The 17,124-nt window shown below is 47.5% G+C and overlaps 1 protein-coding gene across 7 annotated transcripts in view; it reads left to right on the top strand.

Moving 5' to 3' along the window:
• Positions 1–2,957: 2,957 nt before the first annotated feature.
• SFI1 (SFI1 centrin binding protein) overlaps positions 2,958–17,124 on the top strand; it is a 77,057-nt gene continuing 62,890 nt past the window's right edge. For 6 of the 7 annotated variants that reach the window (XM_062182740.1, XM_062182744.1, XM_062182742.1 and 3 more), the window contains exons 1-2: positions 3,424–3,513; positions 9,966–10,089. In XM_062182740.1, coding sequence (XP_062038724.1) covers positions 10,067–10,089 — 23 coding nt within the window. In that variant the 5' untranslated portion in view covers positions 3,424–3,513; positions 9,966–10,066. Of the gene's footprint in view, positions 3,157–3,423; positions 3,514–9,965; positions 10,090–17,124 lie in introns of those variants that run through there. The other variant, XM_062182741.1, reaches the window with a different exon arrangement.

Raw genomic sequence — 17,124 nt, forward strand, 5'->3', positions numbered from 1 at the left:
TACATCCTGGCTCTGACCTACTGTGAAGCCTGAGCCGGGCATCCACTTCCTCATCTAGTAAGCAAAAAGGTAGAGGGGACTTTCCAGGCTTGGAGAGAGCCCTGGAGGAAATACACCACGAAAAGCACTGGTCTGGTTTGCTTTTGCTATGAGAAACCACTCCACATCACAGTGGCTGAAACCATTAAAAAAAAAATTATATGAAAGGTAGAGCTACAGAGGGGGAGAGAAGGTCTTCCATCTGCTGGTTCACTCCCCAGATGGCCACAATGGCCAGAGCAGAGCTGCTCCCGGTCTCTTACCTGGGTGCAGGGGCCCAAGCACTTGGGCCATCTTCCACTGCTTTCCCAGGCCATCCAGATTGGAAGAGGAGCAGCTGGAGCACAGACCAGCACTGCGCGTGGAGGCTTAGCCTGTCATGCCACGGCAGCAGCCCCCTGAAACCATTTCTTCTGCTCCCAAATCTGTCAGTGGTTCCTGTGGAGACAGCTGGTCTCTGTTGCCTTCAGCATCAGCTGGGGTAGTTCTGCGGCTGGGGGCTAGGATCACCTAACGGCCCACATGTGTTTGGCGGTTGATGGTGGCTGTGAGCTGGAGCCACTGGTGTTGTGGGCCAAAAAACATACAACCTCTCCTTGTGGCTTGAGCCTCTAAACGGTGTGGAAACTAGATGGCAAGGGCCAGTGTCCCCAGGCAGAATGAGACAGTTGCTGCCTTGCATTTTTCTAACCTAGCCTTGAAATCTGTTCTGCCGTGCGCCATGTTTGTTCTCTTGGGGCCACTAAGGCTGGCCTGTATTCAAGGGAAAGGAACTTAGACAACTTTATTATTTTTTAAAAAATATGTGCAGAGTGTCAAAGAATTTGAGCATGTTTTACAACTGCCACAGCCGTACATGACATCAAGGCATCACAGCTATTGTGACTGGGGCCTGGAACTAACTTCCCAAGCCCTCCAGTCCATCTAGTTAGGACCTGCTCTTGAACTGGGCTCTTTGGTGTCCTGTGGAATGTGGGTCTCAACCCATTTCTTCACCTCTCAAAGTCTGTCTGTCCTTGTAAAAGGAGAAGATAATTACTTAGGAATTATAGTAATTCACTAAGGAGGGGCAGCCATTAACTCTTCACCTGTGCCAGGCAAAAGCTTGCCCCTTGTAAATCCTTGTTTCATTGTAGCTTTTGCTATTGTTTCTGGCAGGAAGGACCACTTGTAATTATCAATGCCCTCTTTTGTAACTAATCAATTCTCAAATAGCAGTTTGGGAACCGCCTTGGAAAGAATAAAGGAGAACATTTTTTTTTTTCTAGTGCTTTACAAAATTATTTGTAAGAACCTGTTTGAGACTGAATTGTGGGTTCAGAGTTTGGCATTGGGAAGTCTGGGGAATCCGCCATCCAGGAACAATAGAAAAACAGAAGCCTGGACGTTCCAGGAGCACCTGTGAGAGCCTGCTGCCAGGAACGAGGGGTTCGGGGCCGTCACCCTCAGCGGTGCGGGGATTGCGCCTCGCTGAATGCCTGGTTCCTGTTCAGGAAGTCTTGCTCCAAGGATGAGCCCTTATTCTAAGCAGCCAGGGTTTGAAGAGTTCCACAGGTGTCACCTCATGCTGTCAGACTTTAAGGAGTAGGAAGACAGAAACTACCAAAGGCCGAACCGTAAATTATTTGCAAAGTCTGCACCGCCTTCTGGCGCCTAACATCTTTTGACACACGAGAAGTACTTAACAGAACCTGTCACCAGGTTAAGTACTGCACCAGCTGTGACTGTACGGGGCTGCCACCTTCCAGGCCTTCCTGACGGGCCTCATTACCTTCACTACTCTCGGAAAAGCCTCTCGCCCAGCCCTAAACTGGCCAGAGTCGATGGTGGCAGATGCACACGATAGGAAGAAAGTAACCAGCAAGTCAGCTTGTACCTCCGGGCTAGGTACATGGGTGTATCCTCAAATAAAAGTCCTTGTAAGCTAATTCTACAGCTAGTACACATTACAGCATTGGTCAGGAGTTTGAAAGTCATGCCATTCTAAAACTACTTGTTGGTGCTGTGGCATAGTGGGTAAAGCCACCGCCTGCAGTGCCAGCATCCTATATGGGAGCCGGTTCAAGTCCTGGCTGCTCCACTTCCCATCCAGCTCTCTGCTCTGGCCTGGGAAAGCAGTAGAAGATGGCCCAAGTCCTTGGGCCCCTGCACCCGCGTGAGAGACCCAGAAGAGGCTCCTGGCTCCTGGCTTCGTGTGGGCAAAGCTCTGGCCGTTGCAGCCATCTGGGGAGTGAACCAGTGGATGGAAGACCTCTCTCTCCCTTTCTCTGTGTAACTCTTTCAAATAAATAAATCTTAAAAAGAAAACTACTTGGTGCCTAAAGTTAGTTCTTGGGTCTGCTAAAGTAGAATTTCTCCTAAACACTTTTAAAAAATAAATAAAAGCTAACGACCAGCTCTGTTCTTTCCTGAGATGCTCGCCTGGTCTGTCAGGTGTATCTCCCACTAAACTTGCTTGGCGATTTAAAAAAAAAGACTAGGAAATGGAGCAAAATACGAACTACCTGTGTTCCTTGAGTCGCCCAAGTTATTTTTTCATGTTTTCACCGTAAAATCCTTCATTTACATGATGCTAGCTTTTGCTTTCTCTAGTAGAAATTTCACGTTTTCACAAAGCACTGGAGACAAGGGCGTCAGAACGTCCCGTTTACCCTCCCCCACTCGGTTTCTAAAAAGATGATCAGCGTGAACCCAAATTTTAAAAATGCTGCTCATTAATTACGTTTTAAAAGCAAGGGTTCTGTGGCGAGGTAAGAGGATTCTAACTCTAGGGCTGCAGGGCTCCCTCCCCTAAGTCCGGGTAGCCGAGCCCTCCGTCGTCCACGCGCGCGCGCCCCGCACGGGTTCTGACTCGCGCGCTCAGAGAACCATTGAGAACCGGGAGCCGGAGCGGCTCGCGCGAGAGTTCGCAGGTAGGGGAAGGAGGACTTCCGTCCGCGGCCGCCTCACCACTAATGCTTGGCCGCAACGGGCGTCATCGCTCCCGCTCCTAACGGGAACCGTAGGAAGCTGACACGTAGGTGCAGACCCGTCTGCGGGGTGGCCCAGACAGCGCATCCACCCGCAGACCTCGAGGCCAATCTCCCCACGCCTGGGCGCCGCCGCGGCTCGAGGGAGGTGTGTCTCCGGGCTCACTGAGGCTGCGCGAGCTCTAGGTTACGGGGCGGGGCCTGTCTGCCGCGCGCCGCGTCGCCAGGGAAACGGGGGCGGGGCCGGCGCGAGACCGGCGTCCGGAGGCGCGCGAAGCGCCAAGGCGGGCGTGGGCCGCGCGGGCCTGAGGAGGCCGGTGGACGTCCGCCGGCTCCCGAGGCGGCTTCTCCCAGGGGCCAGGCCGGAAGGCTCGGGTGCACAGCCTCCGAGTGGGTGCGAGCCCCGCGGCGAACGCAGGTGCCTCGAAGCGGGGCCTGTTGAGTCTCCGCGTTGTTTTCCAACGGTGCACGCCGCGCGACACTACTCAGACGCGGGGCTGGAGAGGTGAGAAGGGCGCGCGGAGTCCGCACGCCTCCTCGTCCGGCTCTCCTGCTGGTCCGCGCCTTTAGAGCGAGCCCGGCCGCAGCCCGAGCCCACCGCCTCGAGCTTCCTCAGGCGTGCGCGGGACCGGGCTAGGGGTGCGGGGACTCCTGCTGCGTGGCCCGAGGGAGACGCTGGTGTCCGCGGACCTCGGGGGACCAGGATGGCGGTCTAGACCACGAATGCCCGCTCCTGGGCGGTGGGGGTCTTGGCTTTTCGTCCCTGGCTGGCGGATCAGCTAGCTCTGTGCAGGTGTATGTAGTTGAGTGTCTGTTGGGAATGAGCGAGGACCCCCAGCTCCACCGCTGGTCAGCTGGTGGCCTTGGGTACCCTGCCCATCCCGTGAGGGTGGCAGCCACCCGTGTGTGATGGGCACCGGGCCCGCAGGTGGCAATTACGGCTTCCTGGGAGAAGCTGTTGGAAACTTCTGGGCCTTAAATACGAATCTCCTCGCTTTTTGAAGTGCGGGGCCCTTGGGGTCTCGCTGCCGATTGCTGTAGAAACGAATTTAAGATACGTTTTACATGCATTTCCCCTACGTAATTTTAAAAAAATTAAGCCACGTTAAAGGCTTGTGACGGAGAAGAGCCCTGCACTCCAGTTCCTGTGCCCACTCTTCTAGCTCGCTCTCTTGATGTTATTTAGAAATTACAAATAAATACGCTTGCAGTGTTATTCCTTGATTGGCTTAACACGTTCTGTTGACTTATTTCCGGGAGATAAGTGTTTAGCTCATAGTTTATCTTCCCTCCTCTCGTTTTCAACTAACTCTTCCTTTCTTGTAAATCCTGTCATTAAAAAAAAAAAAAAAAAAGTTTATTTGCTTAAAAGGCAAAGTGATAGAGCAAGAGAGCGAGAGGGCTTCCTTGGTTCGCTCTCCAAATGCCGGCGACGGCTGGGGCTGGGCCAGGCACCGCACTCAGACTCAGTTCAGGTCTCCCTCTTGAGTGCTAAAGACCCAAGCGCTTAAGCCATCACCTGCTGCCTTCCGGGATGCACCTTAGCAGGAAGCCAGAATCAGAAGTGGAGCCAGAAGGGGGCTGGTGCGGTGGCATAGCGGGTAGAGCCACCGCCTGCAGTGCAGGCATCCCGTATGGGTGCTGGTTCCGGTCCCGGCTGCTCCACTTAACTTTTTTTGTTTTGTTTTGTTTTGACAGGCAGAGTGGACAGTAGAGGGAGACAGAGAGAAAGGTCTTCCTTTTGCCGTTGGTTCACCCTCCAATGGCCGCCGCGGTAGCGTGCTGCAGCCGGCGCACCGCGCTGTTCCGATGGCAGGAGCCAGGTGCTTCTCCTGGTGTCCCATGGGGTGCAGGGCCCAAGGACTTGGGCCATCCTCCACTGCACTCCCTGACCACAGCAGAGAGCTGGCCTGGAAGAGGGGCAACCAGGACAGAATCCGGCGCCCTGACCGGGACTAGAACCCGGTGTGCCAGCGCCGCAAGGCGGAGGATTAGCCTACTGAGCCGCGGCGCCGGCCTGCTTCACTTCTGATCCAGCTCTTTGCTGTGGCCTGGGAAAGCAGTAAGAAGATGGCTCCTGGCTCCTGGCTTCGGATCGATGCAGCTCCAGCCTTTGCAGCCAGTTGGGGAATGAACCAGCGGATGGAAGACCTCTCTCTGCCTCTCCTCTCTTGTGTAACTCTGACTTTCAAGTATATCTTTAAAACAAAACAAACAAACAAAAACCAAATTCGCATGCTTTAAAAAAAAAAAAAGTGGATCCAGGATATAATCCAAGGTACTCTGATACAGGACTGCTGTACCAAATGCCTGTTCCCTTCCTTTTTTCTGAAAAAATAGTAATTGTTTTATTATTGATTTGCTTGATATATGCATAAGTCACTATTTTTTTTCCTGGATAGCTCAACATTTCTCATATACCTGTCAGGAGTTTTTATGCATGGTCTTAAAATCATTAATTTCATCTTTTTCCTGAATGCCTTCCTCCTTTACTCTAACTTAGTTAGGTCCGGAGACGACTTTTCCCATCTATTCTAAGATTTTCCTTTTTTTGGCTTTTCTCCTGCATTGGATTCACTGTAATTTTTTCTTGATATGCTTCCTTAGTTTTGCGGTCACATTTTCCTGTAACAACTGGTTCTTCATTTAAGTAAATATTCATTTCTATTCATTTTATAGATGCATAATTTGCCACTGTATGGCAATACCATATTTTGTTCATCTACCATAAACAGTGGTGAATATTTGGGTTACCACATTTTGGCCATTTTTTTATTTTTATTTTTATTTATTTATTTATTGACAGAGTGGATAGTGAGAGAGACAGAGAGAAAAATCTTCCATTTTTTCCGTTGGTTCACCCCCCAATAGCCACTGCGGCCAGTGCACCGCACTGATCTGAAGCCAGGAGCTTCTCCTGGTCTCCCATGCGGGTGCAGGGGCCCAAGGACCTGAGCCATCCTCCACTGCACTCCCGGGCCACAGCAGAGCGCTGGACAGGAAGAGGAGCAACCGGGACAGAATCTGGCGCCCCAATCAGGACTAGAACCCGGTGTGCTGGCGCAGCAGGAGGAGGATTAGCCTAGTGAGCCGCAGCGCCGGCCCATTTTGCCCATTTTGAATAACGCCACTAAGAACATTTATGTACAAGTTTTTATATAGATAGTTTTCAGTTCTCTGGGCCATATAACTAGGAGTAGAAGTGCTGGATAGAGTGGCTAACTCTGTATTAAGCATTTGGAGGAACTGCCAGAGTAGCTGTACCACTTTCCATTCCCACTGGTGTTGGATAAGCAGTTCCGTTTCTCTACATCTCTACCAGCTCTTACTATCTGTTTTTTTGATTACAGCCATCTTAGTGGATATTAAGTGCTATCTCATTGTGGTTTTGATTTGCATTTCCTTATTGACTAAAATTGTTGAGCAGGTGCTCTTTTGGCCATTTGTGTATCATCTTTGGAGAAGCATCTACATCCTTCGTCCTTTTTTAAAAAAAAGGGTACATAGTGTATCAGTCTTACTTATTTATTTTATTTGCAAGAGTGAGACACTGGGGCCGATGCTGTGGCATAGTGGGTAAAGCTGCCACCTGCAGTGCTGGCATCCCATATGGGCACTGGTTCGAGTCCCGGCCACTCCACTTCTGATCCAGCTCTCTGCTATGGCCTGAGAAAGCAGTAGAATATGGCCCTAGCCCTTGGGTCCCTGCACCCACGTGGGAGACCCAGAGGAAGCTCTTGGCTCTTGGCTTCAGATTGGTGCAGCTCTAGCTGCTGCAATCAATTGGGGAGTGAACCAGTGGATGGAAGACCTCCCTCTCTCCCTCCCTCCCTCCTTCTCTCTCTCTCTCTCTCTCTCTGCCTGCCTATCCTTCTCTCTCTAACTCTGACTTTCAAATAGATAAATAAACTTTTTTTTTTTTTGACAGGCAGAGTGGACAGTGAGAGAGAGAGAGTGAGTAAGGTCTTCCTTTGCCGTTGGTTCACCCTCCAATGGCCGCCGCAGCTGGCGCGCTGCGGCCGGCGCACCGCGCTGATCCGAAGGCAGGAGCCAGGTGCTTCTCCTGGTCTCCTATAGGGTGCAGGGCCCAAGGACTTGGGCCATCCTCCACTGCACTCCCGGGCCATAGCAGAGAGCTGGCCTGGAAGAGGGGCAACCAGGACAGAATGTGGCGCCCCGACCGGGACTAGAACCCGGTGTGCCAGCGCTGCTAGGCGGAGGATTAGCCTGTTGAGCCATGGCGCCGGCCCCAGTAAATAAACTTTTTTAAAAAAAGTGAGACACACAGAAAAAGCTCCCAACCAACCACTGGTTTACTCTGCATATGCCCACAACAGCTGGACTTGGGCCAGGCCAGAGCCAGGAGCTGGGAACTCAACCCAGGTCTCCCATGTGGGTGGCAGAGACCCAGCTAGTTGAACATTCCAGGGTCTGTGTGATCATGAAACCAGATTTGGGAGCCAGGGCCAAGACTTGAGCCTAGATATTCTAATATGGGAAGCAGGTGTCTTAATTGCTGTAGCCAGTACCTACCCCAACTTACATTTTAATTATATCTGCAAAGGTCCTGTTTCCAAGTAAGGTCACAGTCACAAGTATCAGATTTTTAGGATATTAGTGTATCTTTTTTGAAACACAGTTCAACCAGCACTAATCTTTGTACTAAGAAATACCTAAAACTCTTATTAGTTCACATTTAATATTTTTATACATATGATCACCAATTGAAAATAAAAATTCTGGGCCAGCATTATGGCCTAAGTGGATAGCCACTGCCTATAGTGCTGGCCTCCCATATGGTGGTACTTTGCAGTGCTGGCCTCCCATGGGTGCTGCTTTGAGTCCTGGCTGCTCCACTTCCAATCCAGTTTCCTGCTAATGCACCTGGGAAAGCAACAGAGGATGGTCCAAGTGCTTGGGCCCCTGCACCCATGTGGGAGACCTGGAAGAAACTCTTGGCTTTGGCCTGGCCTAGCTCTGGCTGTTAACATCCATTTAGGGAGTGAGCCACCAGATGGAAACTCTGTCCCTCCCTCCCTCCCTGCCCCCCCCCCTTCTACCCTCCCTCTTTCTCTCTCTCTCTGTAACTTTGCCTTTCAAATAAATAAAGTAAATCTTCACACACAAAAAAAGTAAAACCTTTGCACAGTAATATATACTACAGATCAAAAACTGCTTGAAAATTTTTATAAGTAACCTTGACAACCATAGAGTTAATCCACGGAGAGGGTGTTTGACCTAGCCCCTAAGGTGCCAGTCTAGACACTCTTGTCCCACTTTGGAGTACTTGGCTTTGATCCCTGGTTCTAGCTTCTCATTCCAGATTTCTGCTGTGTGGACCCTGGGAAACAACAGTTATTGCTGAAGAGGTTAGGTTCCTGCATGCACATGGGAGACCTGTATTGCGTTTCTAGCTTCCAGCTTGAATTCCCACCTTTGCAGGCATTGGGGGAGTGAATCAGAAGATGGGGGAGGTTTGGAACCTCTCTCTTAGTCTCTTTTTGCCTCTCAATTTTTTTTTTTGCTTTTTTCCCCCCCTCTTCTTTTTTTTTTGGCCTCTCAAAAAAAAAAAAAAAAAAGACCTGAGGGGGGGATAAATAAGAAACTTTTTTATTTTTTAAGATTTACTTATTTGAAAGAGTTAGAGAGAGAGAGATCTTCCATCCGTTGGTTCACTCCCCAGATGACCACAACAACTGGGGTTTGGCTGGTCCAATGCCAGGAGTTTCTTCCAGATCTCCCACATGGGTGGCAGGGGCCCAAGGACTTGGGCCATCCTCCACTACTTTCCCAGGCACATTAGCAGGGAGCTGGATGGGAATTAGAGCTGCCAAGACTTGAACTGGTACCCATATGGAATGCTGATGTCACAGGTGGCAGCTTTACCTGGTCTGCCACCACGTCGGCCCCAGAACTCTTAATTTCTATTGGTGTTCTTGTGAAGGGAAGTTGAAGGTGCTGGAGCATTACTTGGGTAGTCAGTCATGCTTGTTAAATGGAGCTTACTCAGGGCCAGCGCTGTGGCGTAGTGGGTAAAGCCGCCTCATGCATTGCTGGCATCCCATATGGGCTCCAGTTCGCGTCCTGGCTGCTCCACTTCTGATCCAGCTCTCTGCTATGGCCTGGGAAAGCAGTAGAAGATGCCCCAAGTACTTGGGCCGCTGCACCTGTGTGGCAGAACCAGAAGAAGCTCCTGGCTTCGGATTGGTGCAGCTCAGGTCATTATGGCCATCTGGGAAGTGAACCAGAGGATGGAAGATCTCTCTCTCTCTCTCTGTCTCTGCCTCTCCTTCTATCTGTGTGTAACTCTGACTTTCAAGTAAATAAATCTTTAAAAAAAAAAATAAATGCAGCTTACTCTCAGCTTTCTTTCCTAGAAAGTAACAACAACAACAAAAACTAAAAAAACAAAACAAAACAAAACAAAATTTAAGAGGCAGAGTGCCAGAGAAAGAGAGAAGACAGAGACACTTATCCTTCTATTTCCTGGTTCATTTCCCATGTGGTCGCAACAGCTGGGGCTAGGTCAGGCTGGAGCCTGGAGCCAAAATCCCATCTGGGTTTCCCACATGGGTGGCAGGAAAAGCTACTCGAGATGTCATCTACTGAATCAAAAGTGTAGTTTCTGGCTCCAGTATGGGATGTGGGCATCCCAAGTGGCGGCTTAATCCCACTGCACTACAATGCACATTAGCAACAAGCTGCATGGAGGGCGGAGCTAAAACTTGAACTCAGGCCCTCTGATTTGGAATGTGGGCATCCCAAGTGGTTGCTGGACTACTGTGCCAAATACCTACCCCCAAAATATCTTTTTTTAAACAATGTGATTTAAAAGGGATATTTTAAGTGAAAGACCTCCCATGTTCATCTAGTGTTGATTTAGTAGCTATTCAGAAATGTGACTCCTAAGAGGATGTAAATTATTTATTCTCTCTTTTATTCCCTTTTTTCTTGTAGTTAGAAGATAAAAAACCTTTCTAATTCATGAAGAATCTGCACACCAAGAAGTGCACGTCAGGTTACGGGTGAATTTCTGTCAAAAAGTGATTAAACAGAGAATGGAGAAAAAGGTTGCTTCCAGGTGAGAAATGAGACTTGAGCAAAAAGACAACTGAAGTTATAGTCTGTAAAAATTTGTAAACATTTTACTGTAAAAGTAACAACATTTCTAATGAAAGTTGATTTTTTTTCTAAATTATGACTGCTGAGGTAAGAATTAGGGTAAGAATGTTTTTATCATTGATATTTTAAATTTCTTGTATAATGTACACATTTCATCTGCATTATGTTTTTTAAAGATTCATTCATTTATTTGAAAGGCAGAGAGAGAGAGGTCTTACATCTGCTAGTTCATTCCCCAAATGGCCGTAATGGCCAGAGCTGGGCCAGTCCAAAGCCAGGAGTCAGGAGCTTCTTCCGGGTCTCCCATGCAGGTGCAGGGGTCCAAGGACTTGAGCCATCATCCACTGCTTTTCCAGGCCATAGCAAGAGAGCTGGATCAGAAGTGGAGCAACTGGGAGTCGAACTGGTGCCCATATGGGATGTTGGCACTGCTGGCAGCAGCTTTACCTGCTACACCACTGTGTGACCCCCTTTTCATAGTTTTACCACCGAAGTATAAATTCCTACAGCACATTTAGAGCAGAATTAGAAGCTATTTATATTTTCTTTATAATTTTCAAGACTGTTCAGATTTTCTAAGATCCTATAATGCTTTTTTTTAACTTTATTGAGATATAATTCACATACTTATTCACCCCCTTTTTTCCTTTTTCTTCTGGCAGCATTTTTTTTTTTAAATAATGGATTGCTGTATATCACTTCTAGGCTACCTGCATGTACTTTTTTGAGACCAGTTTCCTTTTTTTTTTTTTTTTTTAAGATGTTTATTTATTTATTTTAAAGATTATATTTATTTGAGAGGCAGAGTTACAGAAGAGGGAGAGACAGAAAGCAGTCTTCCATCCGCTGGTTCACTCCCCAGATGGCTGCAACGGCCAGAGCTGAGCTGATCCGAAGCTAAGGGCCAGGAGCTTCTTCCAGGTCTCCCATGTGTGTGCAGCGGCCCAAGCAGTTGAGCCATCTTCCACTGCTTTCCTAAGCCATGAGCAGAAAGCTGGATCGGAAGAGGAACAGCCAGGACATAAGTGATGCTGGCACCACATGCGGTGGCTTAGCCTACTACGCCACAGTGCTGTTCCCCTTTTTATTTGAAAATTAGAGTTACACACACATAGAGGGAGAGAGAGAGAGAGAGAGAGAGAGAGAGAGAGAGAGATGAAAGGAGAGAGGGAGGGAGAGAAAGAAAAAGATATCTTCCATCCTCTGATTGATTCCCCAATGGCCACAATGGCCAGAGCTGGGCTGATCCGAAGCCAGGAGCTTCTTCTGGGTCTCCCATGTGAGTGCATGGGCCCAAGCACTTGGACCATCATCCACTGCTTTCCCAGGCACATTAGCAGGGAGCTGGATCAGAAGTGGAGCAGCTGGGACCTGAACTGGCACCCATATGGGATGCTGGCACTACAGACAGAGCCTTAACCTTCTATGCCAGTGCTGGCCCCAATGGCATGTATGTTTTGTTTTATTTTTTTTTTTTAAAGATTTCTCTATTTATTGGAAATACAGAGTTACAGGGAGCCAGAGAAAGAGAGAGAGGTGTTACAACCTCTGGTTCACTCCTCAAATGGCCAACATGGCTGGAGTTGCACTGATCAGAAGCAGGAGCCTGGAGCTTCTTCCAGGTCTCCCACACCGGTACAGGGGCCCAAAGACGGGCCATCTTCTACTGCTTCCCAGGCCATAGCAGAGAGCTACATCGGAAGTGGAGCTGCCAGGACTTGAACCGGCGCCTATATTGGATGCTGCGCTTCATGTCAGGGCATTAACCTGCTGCACCACAGCGCTAGCTCTGGCATGTATGTTTTAATGACTCTGGATTAGTTAGTACAAAAGCACATTTCAGGGGCACCAAAAACTGAAAATGTATAAAAAGGGGGAATTTTACTATTTTTAAGAAAGACTCTTTAAGTTATGCTTGCATACAAATAAATTGTAGAGAAAATCTTTGCTGACCACTGTTTGAACCTTGAAATACACCCTCATATTAATAATACTGATTCAAAAGGTAGTCATTAATCCATGATAGAAACTCGTTTAACATTATTGGGAAAAGTCATTTTTGAATCTGTATTAACACTTAAACATTAATGAACCTGCTGTAACACTTGAGCTGCTGTCTTATATATAATTTACCTTCCAGTTTTAACCCCTTGCATTGAAGTCTAAACCACCCTAAATTTTAATGAATACAACAATTATGTAATTGGTCAAACATGATTGGTGGTCTTTATTTGGTGGTGACAAAAAGGCTGTAGCTTAGTACTTAAACCTGCATTTCATGGTGACCTTTCTGTCAAGGCAGAATAACCATGGGAGCTATGAAATCTGAAAACTGGAGGAGACCAGGACAAAGACAGTGTGAGCCAGCCACTGCAAGCCGGTCTGTACTCTTGTCTCTTAGCAGGAGCAGACAAGCCAGAGTCACTGCTTGCTTTCTTTGTTGGCTTCAATAAACAGTCTATTTTTACTGCAGAAATCTTGTCGACAGTTATATTTCATTGTAAAATACAGTCAACCTTATAACAATCACATTTTTCTGGAGAAAAAGTACATGTACAGTACACATACTACAGTACATAAATACAGTACACATAATACGTTCAGAATCACTGATTGCTTTCTCTTTGTCTCCCCCGACCCCTGCACCAAAATGTGTGTTTGCAATTCTTGTATTTCTTCTTCACCAGATACAGGCTCTTTGAGAACTATTTTATCATTTTTGTAATCAGCATTCATTTCAGCCACTTAACATTTTCATCTCTTCAGAAATGTTTCTGTATAAAGCGTGTGGGGCCCTGACTATCCAGTCTTCATAGGAGGGTTAGGAGTACATGAAGCTTCTTTTTCTTAAGTAAAACCTGACTATTTGTAGAAAGTTGGTGTTTGAAATACCCACCCTCCCCTTTTTCTGTAAAATCAGTGAAGGAAAATGATAATTCCTTTTTTAAAAAAAAGCTAATTTGAAAATCGGAGCAAGTTTTCCTCCCTTTTAAATTGTCCTCTAAAGTAGCCTTTGTAAACGTGTCTGATCCTGATTGTTCATTTCGCTGCTGGATAGGATGGCTGATGAAATGGAGCACTTCACTTGTTGGAAGGCCTATCACTGGGATCGGAGCTGTGGCATGGTGTGCTAAGCCACCACCTGCAGTGCTGACATCCCATACAGGCGCTGGTTTGAGTCCTGGCTACTTCTCTTCCAGTCCACTCTCTGCTAAATAGAGGATGGCCCAAGTGCTTAGGCTCCTGCACCCACATTGGAGACCCGGAGGAAGTTCCTGGCTCTTGGCTTCAAATCAGCTCCCTTCTACCATTGCAGCCATCTGGGGAGTGAACCAGCATAAGGAAGACCTATCTTTGTCTCTCTCTCTGTAACTCTGCTTCTCAAATAAATAAATAAATAAATCTTAAAAGTAAGCTCTTCTGTACCTTTTCAGATGGCATAAAATAACACACCAAGATTCTCTTACCAAAAAGTAGTTGTTTGTTGTTTGAGTTACTATCCTGGCAACATCCTCAAACTTCACAAAGGCATGGAGGCTGCTGTTTCAGTTCTTTTACTTCTGGACTGTCTGAACCTCGTAACAACACATCACTCATTTACTCCGATGGCTTTTATAATACAGAGGTTTTTGTAAAATTGCATAAAAATAACCATTTTAAAAATTGTACAGATTCCTTGACATTTCATATATAAGTTTTCACAATGCTATGTTACCATCATCACTTTTTTTTTTTTTTATTTGAAAGGCAAAGTTACAGAGGGTCAGGGGTAAAGAGAGAGAGGTTGGCCAGTGCCGTGGCTCAACAGGCTAATCCTCCGCCTTGCGGCGCCGGCACACCGGGTTCTAGTCCTGGTCGGGGCACTGGATTCTATCCCAGTTGCCCCTCTTCCAGGCCAGCTCTCTGCTATGGCCCGGGAAGGCAGTGGAGGATGGCCCAAGTCCTTGGGCCCTGCACCCGCATGGGAAACCAGGAGAAGCACCTGGCTCCTGGCTTCACATCAGTGAGATGCGCCGGCTGCAGCGGCCATTGGAGGGTGAACCAACGGCAAAAAGGAAGACCTTTCTCTCTGTCTCTCTCTCACTATCCACTCTGCCTGTCTAAAAAAAAAAAAAAAAAAAAAAAAAACAGAGAGGTCTTCAATCTGCTGCTTTACTCTCTATATGGCTGCAACAACTAGAGCTGTGTCAATCCAGAGCTAGGAGCCAGGAGCTTTTTCTGGGTCTCTCATGCAGGTGCAGGGGCCCAAGGGCTTGAGTTATCTTCCACTGCTTCCCCAGGCCATAGCAGAGAGCTGGATTGGAAGTGGAGCAGCTAGGACTCAAACCAGTGCCCATATAGGATGCCAGTACTGCAGGTGGTGGCTTTCCCTGGTACACCACAGTGCTGGCCCCATCACCACTATCTACTCCGAAGTTTTTCATCATCCCCACAAGAAAGTCTGTATTGTTGAACATTAACTCCCTATTTCTTCCACTGCCACCTGTTTGTTACTTCCTTTTTTTTTTTTTTTTTTTTCTTTTAAAGATTGGTTTATTTGAAAGGCAGAGTTAGAAAAAGAGACACAGAAATCTTCCATCTGCCTGTTCACTCCCCATTGGATACAACAACCAGTGCTGGGCCAGGCCAAAGCCAGGAGCATGGAGCTCCATCTAGCTCTAACCACTGGGGTGCAGGGCCCCAAGCACTTGGGCCATCCTCCACTGCTTTCCCAGGTACATTAACAGAGCTTTATCTGAAGTGGAGCAGCCAGGACTCCAACTGGCACTCAGATGGGATGCTGGTGTTGCAGGCAGCAGCTTACCCACTGCGTCACCATGCCAGCCCCACCTCTATTCTACTTGCAGTCACTGTGAGTTTGCCTATTCTATGTACCTTATATAAATGGAGTCCTAAAATATCTGTCCTTTTTGTGTCTTGGTTATTTCACTTAGCATGTTTTTAACGTTCATGCTATAGCATGTATCAGAATTTCATTCCTTATAGCTGAAGTGCTACAATTGCATCATTGTACATTTTGTCCATTATCAGCTGATGGATATTTGAGTTGTTTCCACCTTTTGGCTATTGTCAGTAATGTTGCTGTGTACAGGGTGTCCATGTTTTTGTTTTTAATTAGAAAGAGGGACAGACCTTGCTACCATCTGCTGATTCACTCCCCAGGTGCCCATAATGACCAGGACTGGGACAGGTAGAAGCTGGGAGCCAGAAACTCAGTCTAAGTCTCCCAGGTGGGTGGCAGGAACCTAATTGCTTGAGCCGTCATTGCTGCCTCCCAGAGTCTGCATTATCAGAGCTAGAGTCAGGAGCTGGAGACAGGTATTGAACCCAGGTACTCCAGTATGGGATGTGGGTATCTTAACCACCAGGCTAAGTATCCAGTCTATTGTACAAGTATTTGTGTGGCCATGTTATGTTGCTTTTCTAGTAAAACTACAAATTGTTTTTAAAGATTATTTATTTGAAAGGCAGAGTTAGAGAAGGAAGGAGACAGAAGAGAGATCTTCCATCTGCTGGTTCCCTCCACAATTGGCTACAACATCTGTGGCTGTGCTGCACTGAAGCCTGGATCCCAAAGCTTCTTCTGGGTCTCCCACATGAGTACACAAGTCCAAGCACTTGGGCCATCCTCTGCTGCTTTCCCAGGTGCATTAGCAGGGGGCTGGCACGAAAGTGTAGCAGCCAGGTCTCAAACCAGTGCTCATATGGGATGCTGGTGTTGTGGGCAGCTGCTTTGCCAGCTACGCACAATGCTAGCCTCAATCATAAGCATTTTAAAGCAGAAAATTCAGGCCATGGGATTGCTACCTCATTGTAGTAACACAGGTAATTATTTGTTCCTGTGGTCATCCATGATTCTTCATGTTCCTTCTACTGAAAGTGAAACTTTTTGGTAATTTAACTTCTGGTTTGGACTGTCCTGTGAAGAAGGGTCAATTACAGATGAATGGTGTTTGGCATGGGCTCACCTGTCATCAGTTCCAAATGGATAAATTGATGACGTTATGCTTTAGAAATCAGAAACCACTCTACCAAATTAAGAGAAAGGAATCTAATTTTAACCTCCAAGTTTGGAACCAAACTCAGCATGTACCTAGTTGTTCTGTTAAGGTCTGTCGTGAGGCTGAACCTGAGGGAACAAGTCAGCCAGCACACTGGGTGTACTTAGCAGAATTCGCCCTTAGATTGTGAAGTGCACTGTCTCCTTTGAGTTCCATAGTCCTGTGCACTGTTATCTCCACTTACAGGTGAGGAGAGAATACAGGGGATTACTGTGAATTTCCATAGACATTGTAGCTCCTGATCCAAGGAATCAAGGTTTTGTTTTGTTTTTTAACTCCAAATCTTTGGGGCCCACGCTGTGGCATACCAGGTAAAGCCACCACCTGCAGTGCTGGCATTCCCATTTGGATACCAGTTCGAGTCCCAGCTGTACCACTTCTGATCCAGCTACCTGGTGATGGCCTGGGAAAGCAGTAGAAAATGGCCTAGGTGCCTAGGGTCCTGCACCCACATGGGAGACCTGGAAGAAGCTCCTGGCTTCAGATTGGCTCACCTCCAGCCATTGCAGCCACTTGGGGAGTGAACCAGTGGATAGAAGACCTCTGTCTCTCCCTCTCTCTCTCTAACTCTACCTCTCAAGTAAATAAATAAATCTTTAAAAAAAAAAAAAAACCTCGATCTTGATGTGTTTCTACTCTTTAGCTGGTAGTTAGGAATATTCTTTGTGGATTATATAATAAATGATTTTCATATTTACACTTTTTTTTTTTTTTTTAACAGGCAGAGTGGACAGTGAGAGAGAGAGACAGAGAGACAGGTCTTTCTTTACTGTTGGTTCACCCTCCAATGGCCGCTGTGGCCGGCGCACCGCGCTGATCCGAAGCCAGGAGCCAGGTGCTTCTCCTGGTCTCCCATATGGGTGTAGGGCCCAAGCACTTGGGCCATCCTCCACTGCACTCCCGGGCCACAGCAGAGAGCTGGCCTGGAAGAG

Source organism: Lepus europaeus, chromosome 23, assembly GCF_033115175.1.
Source record: "Lepus europaeus isolate LE1 chromosome 23, mLepTim1.pri, whole genome shotgun sequence".
Taxonomy (NCBI): Eukaryota; Metazoa; Chordata; class Mammalia; order Lagomorpha; family Leporidae; genus Lepus; species Lepus europaeus.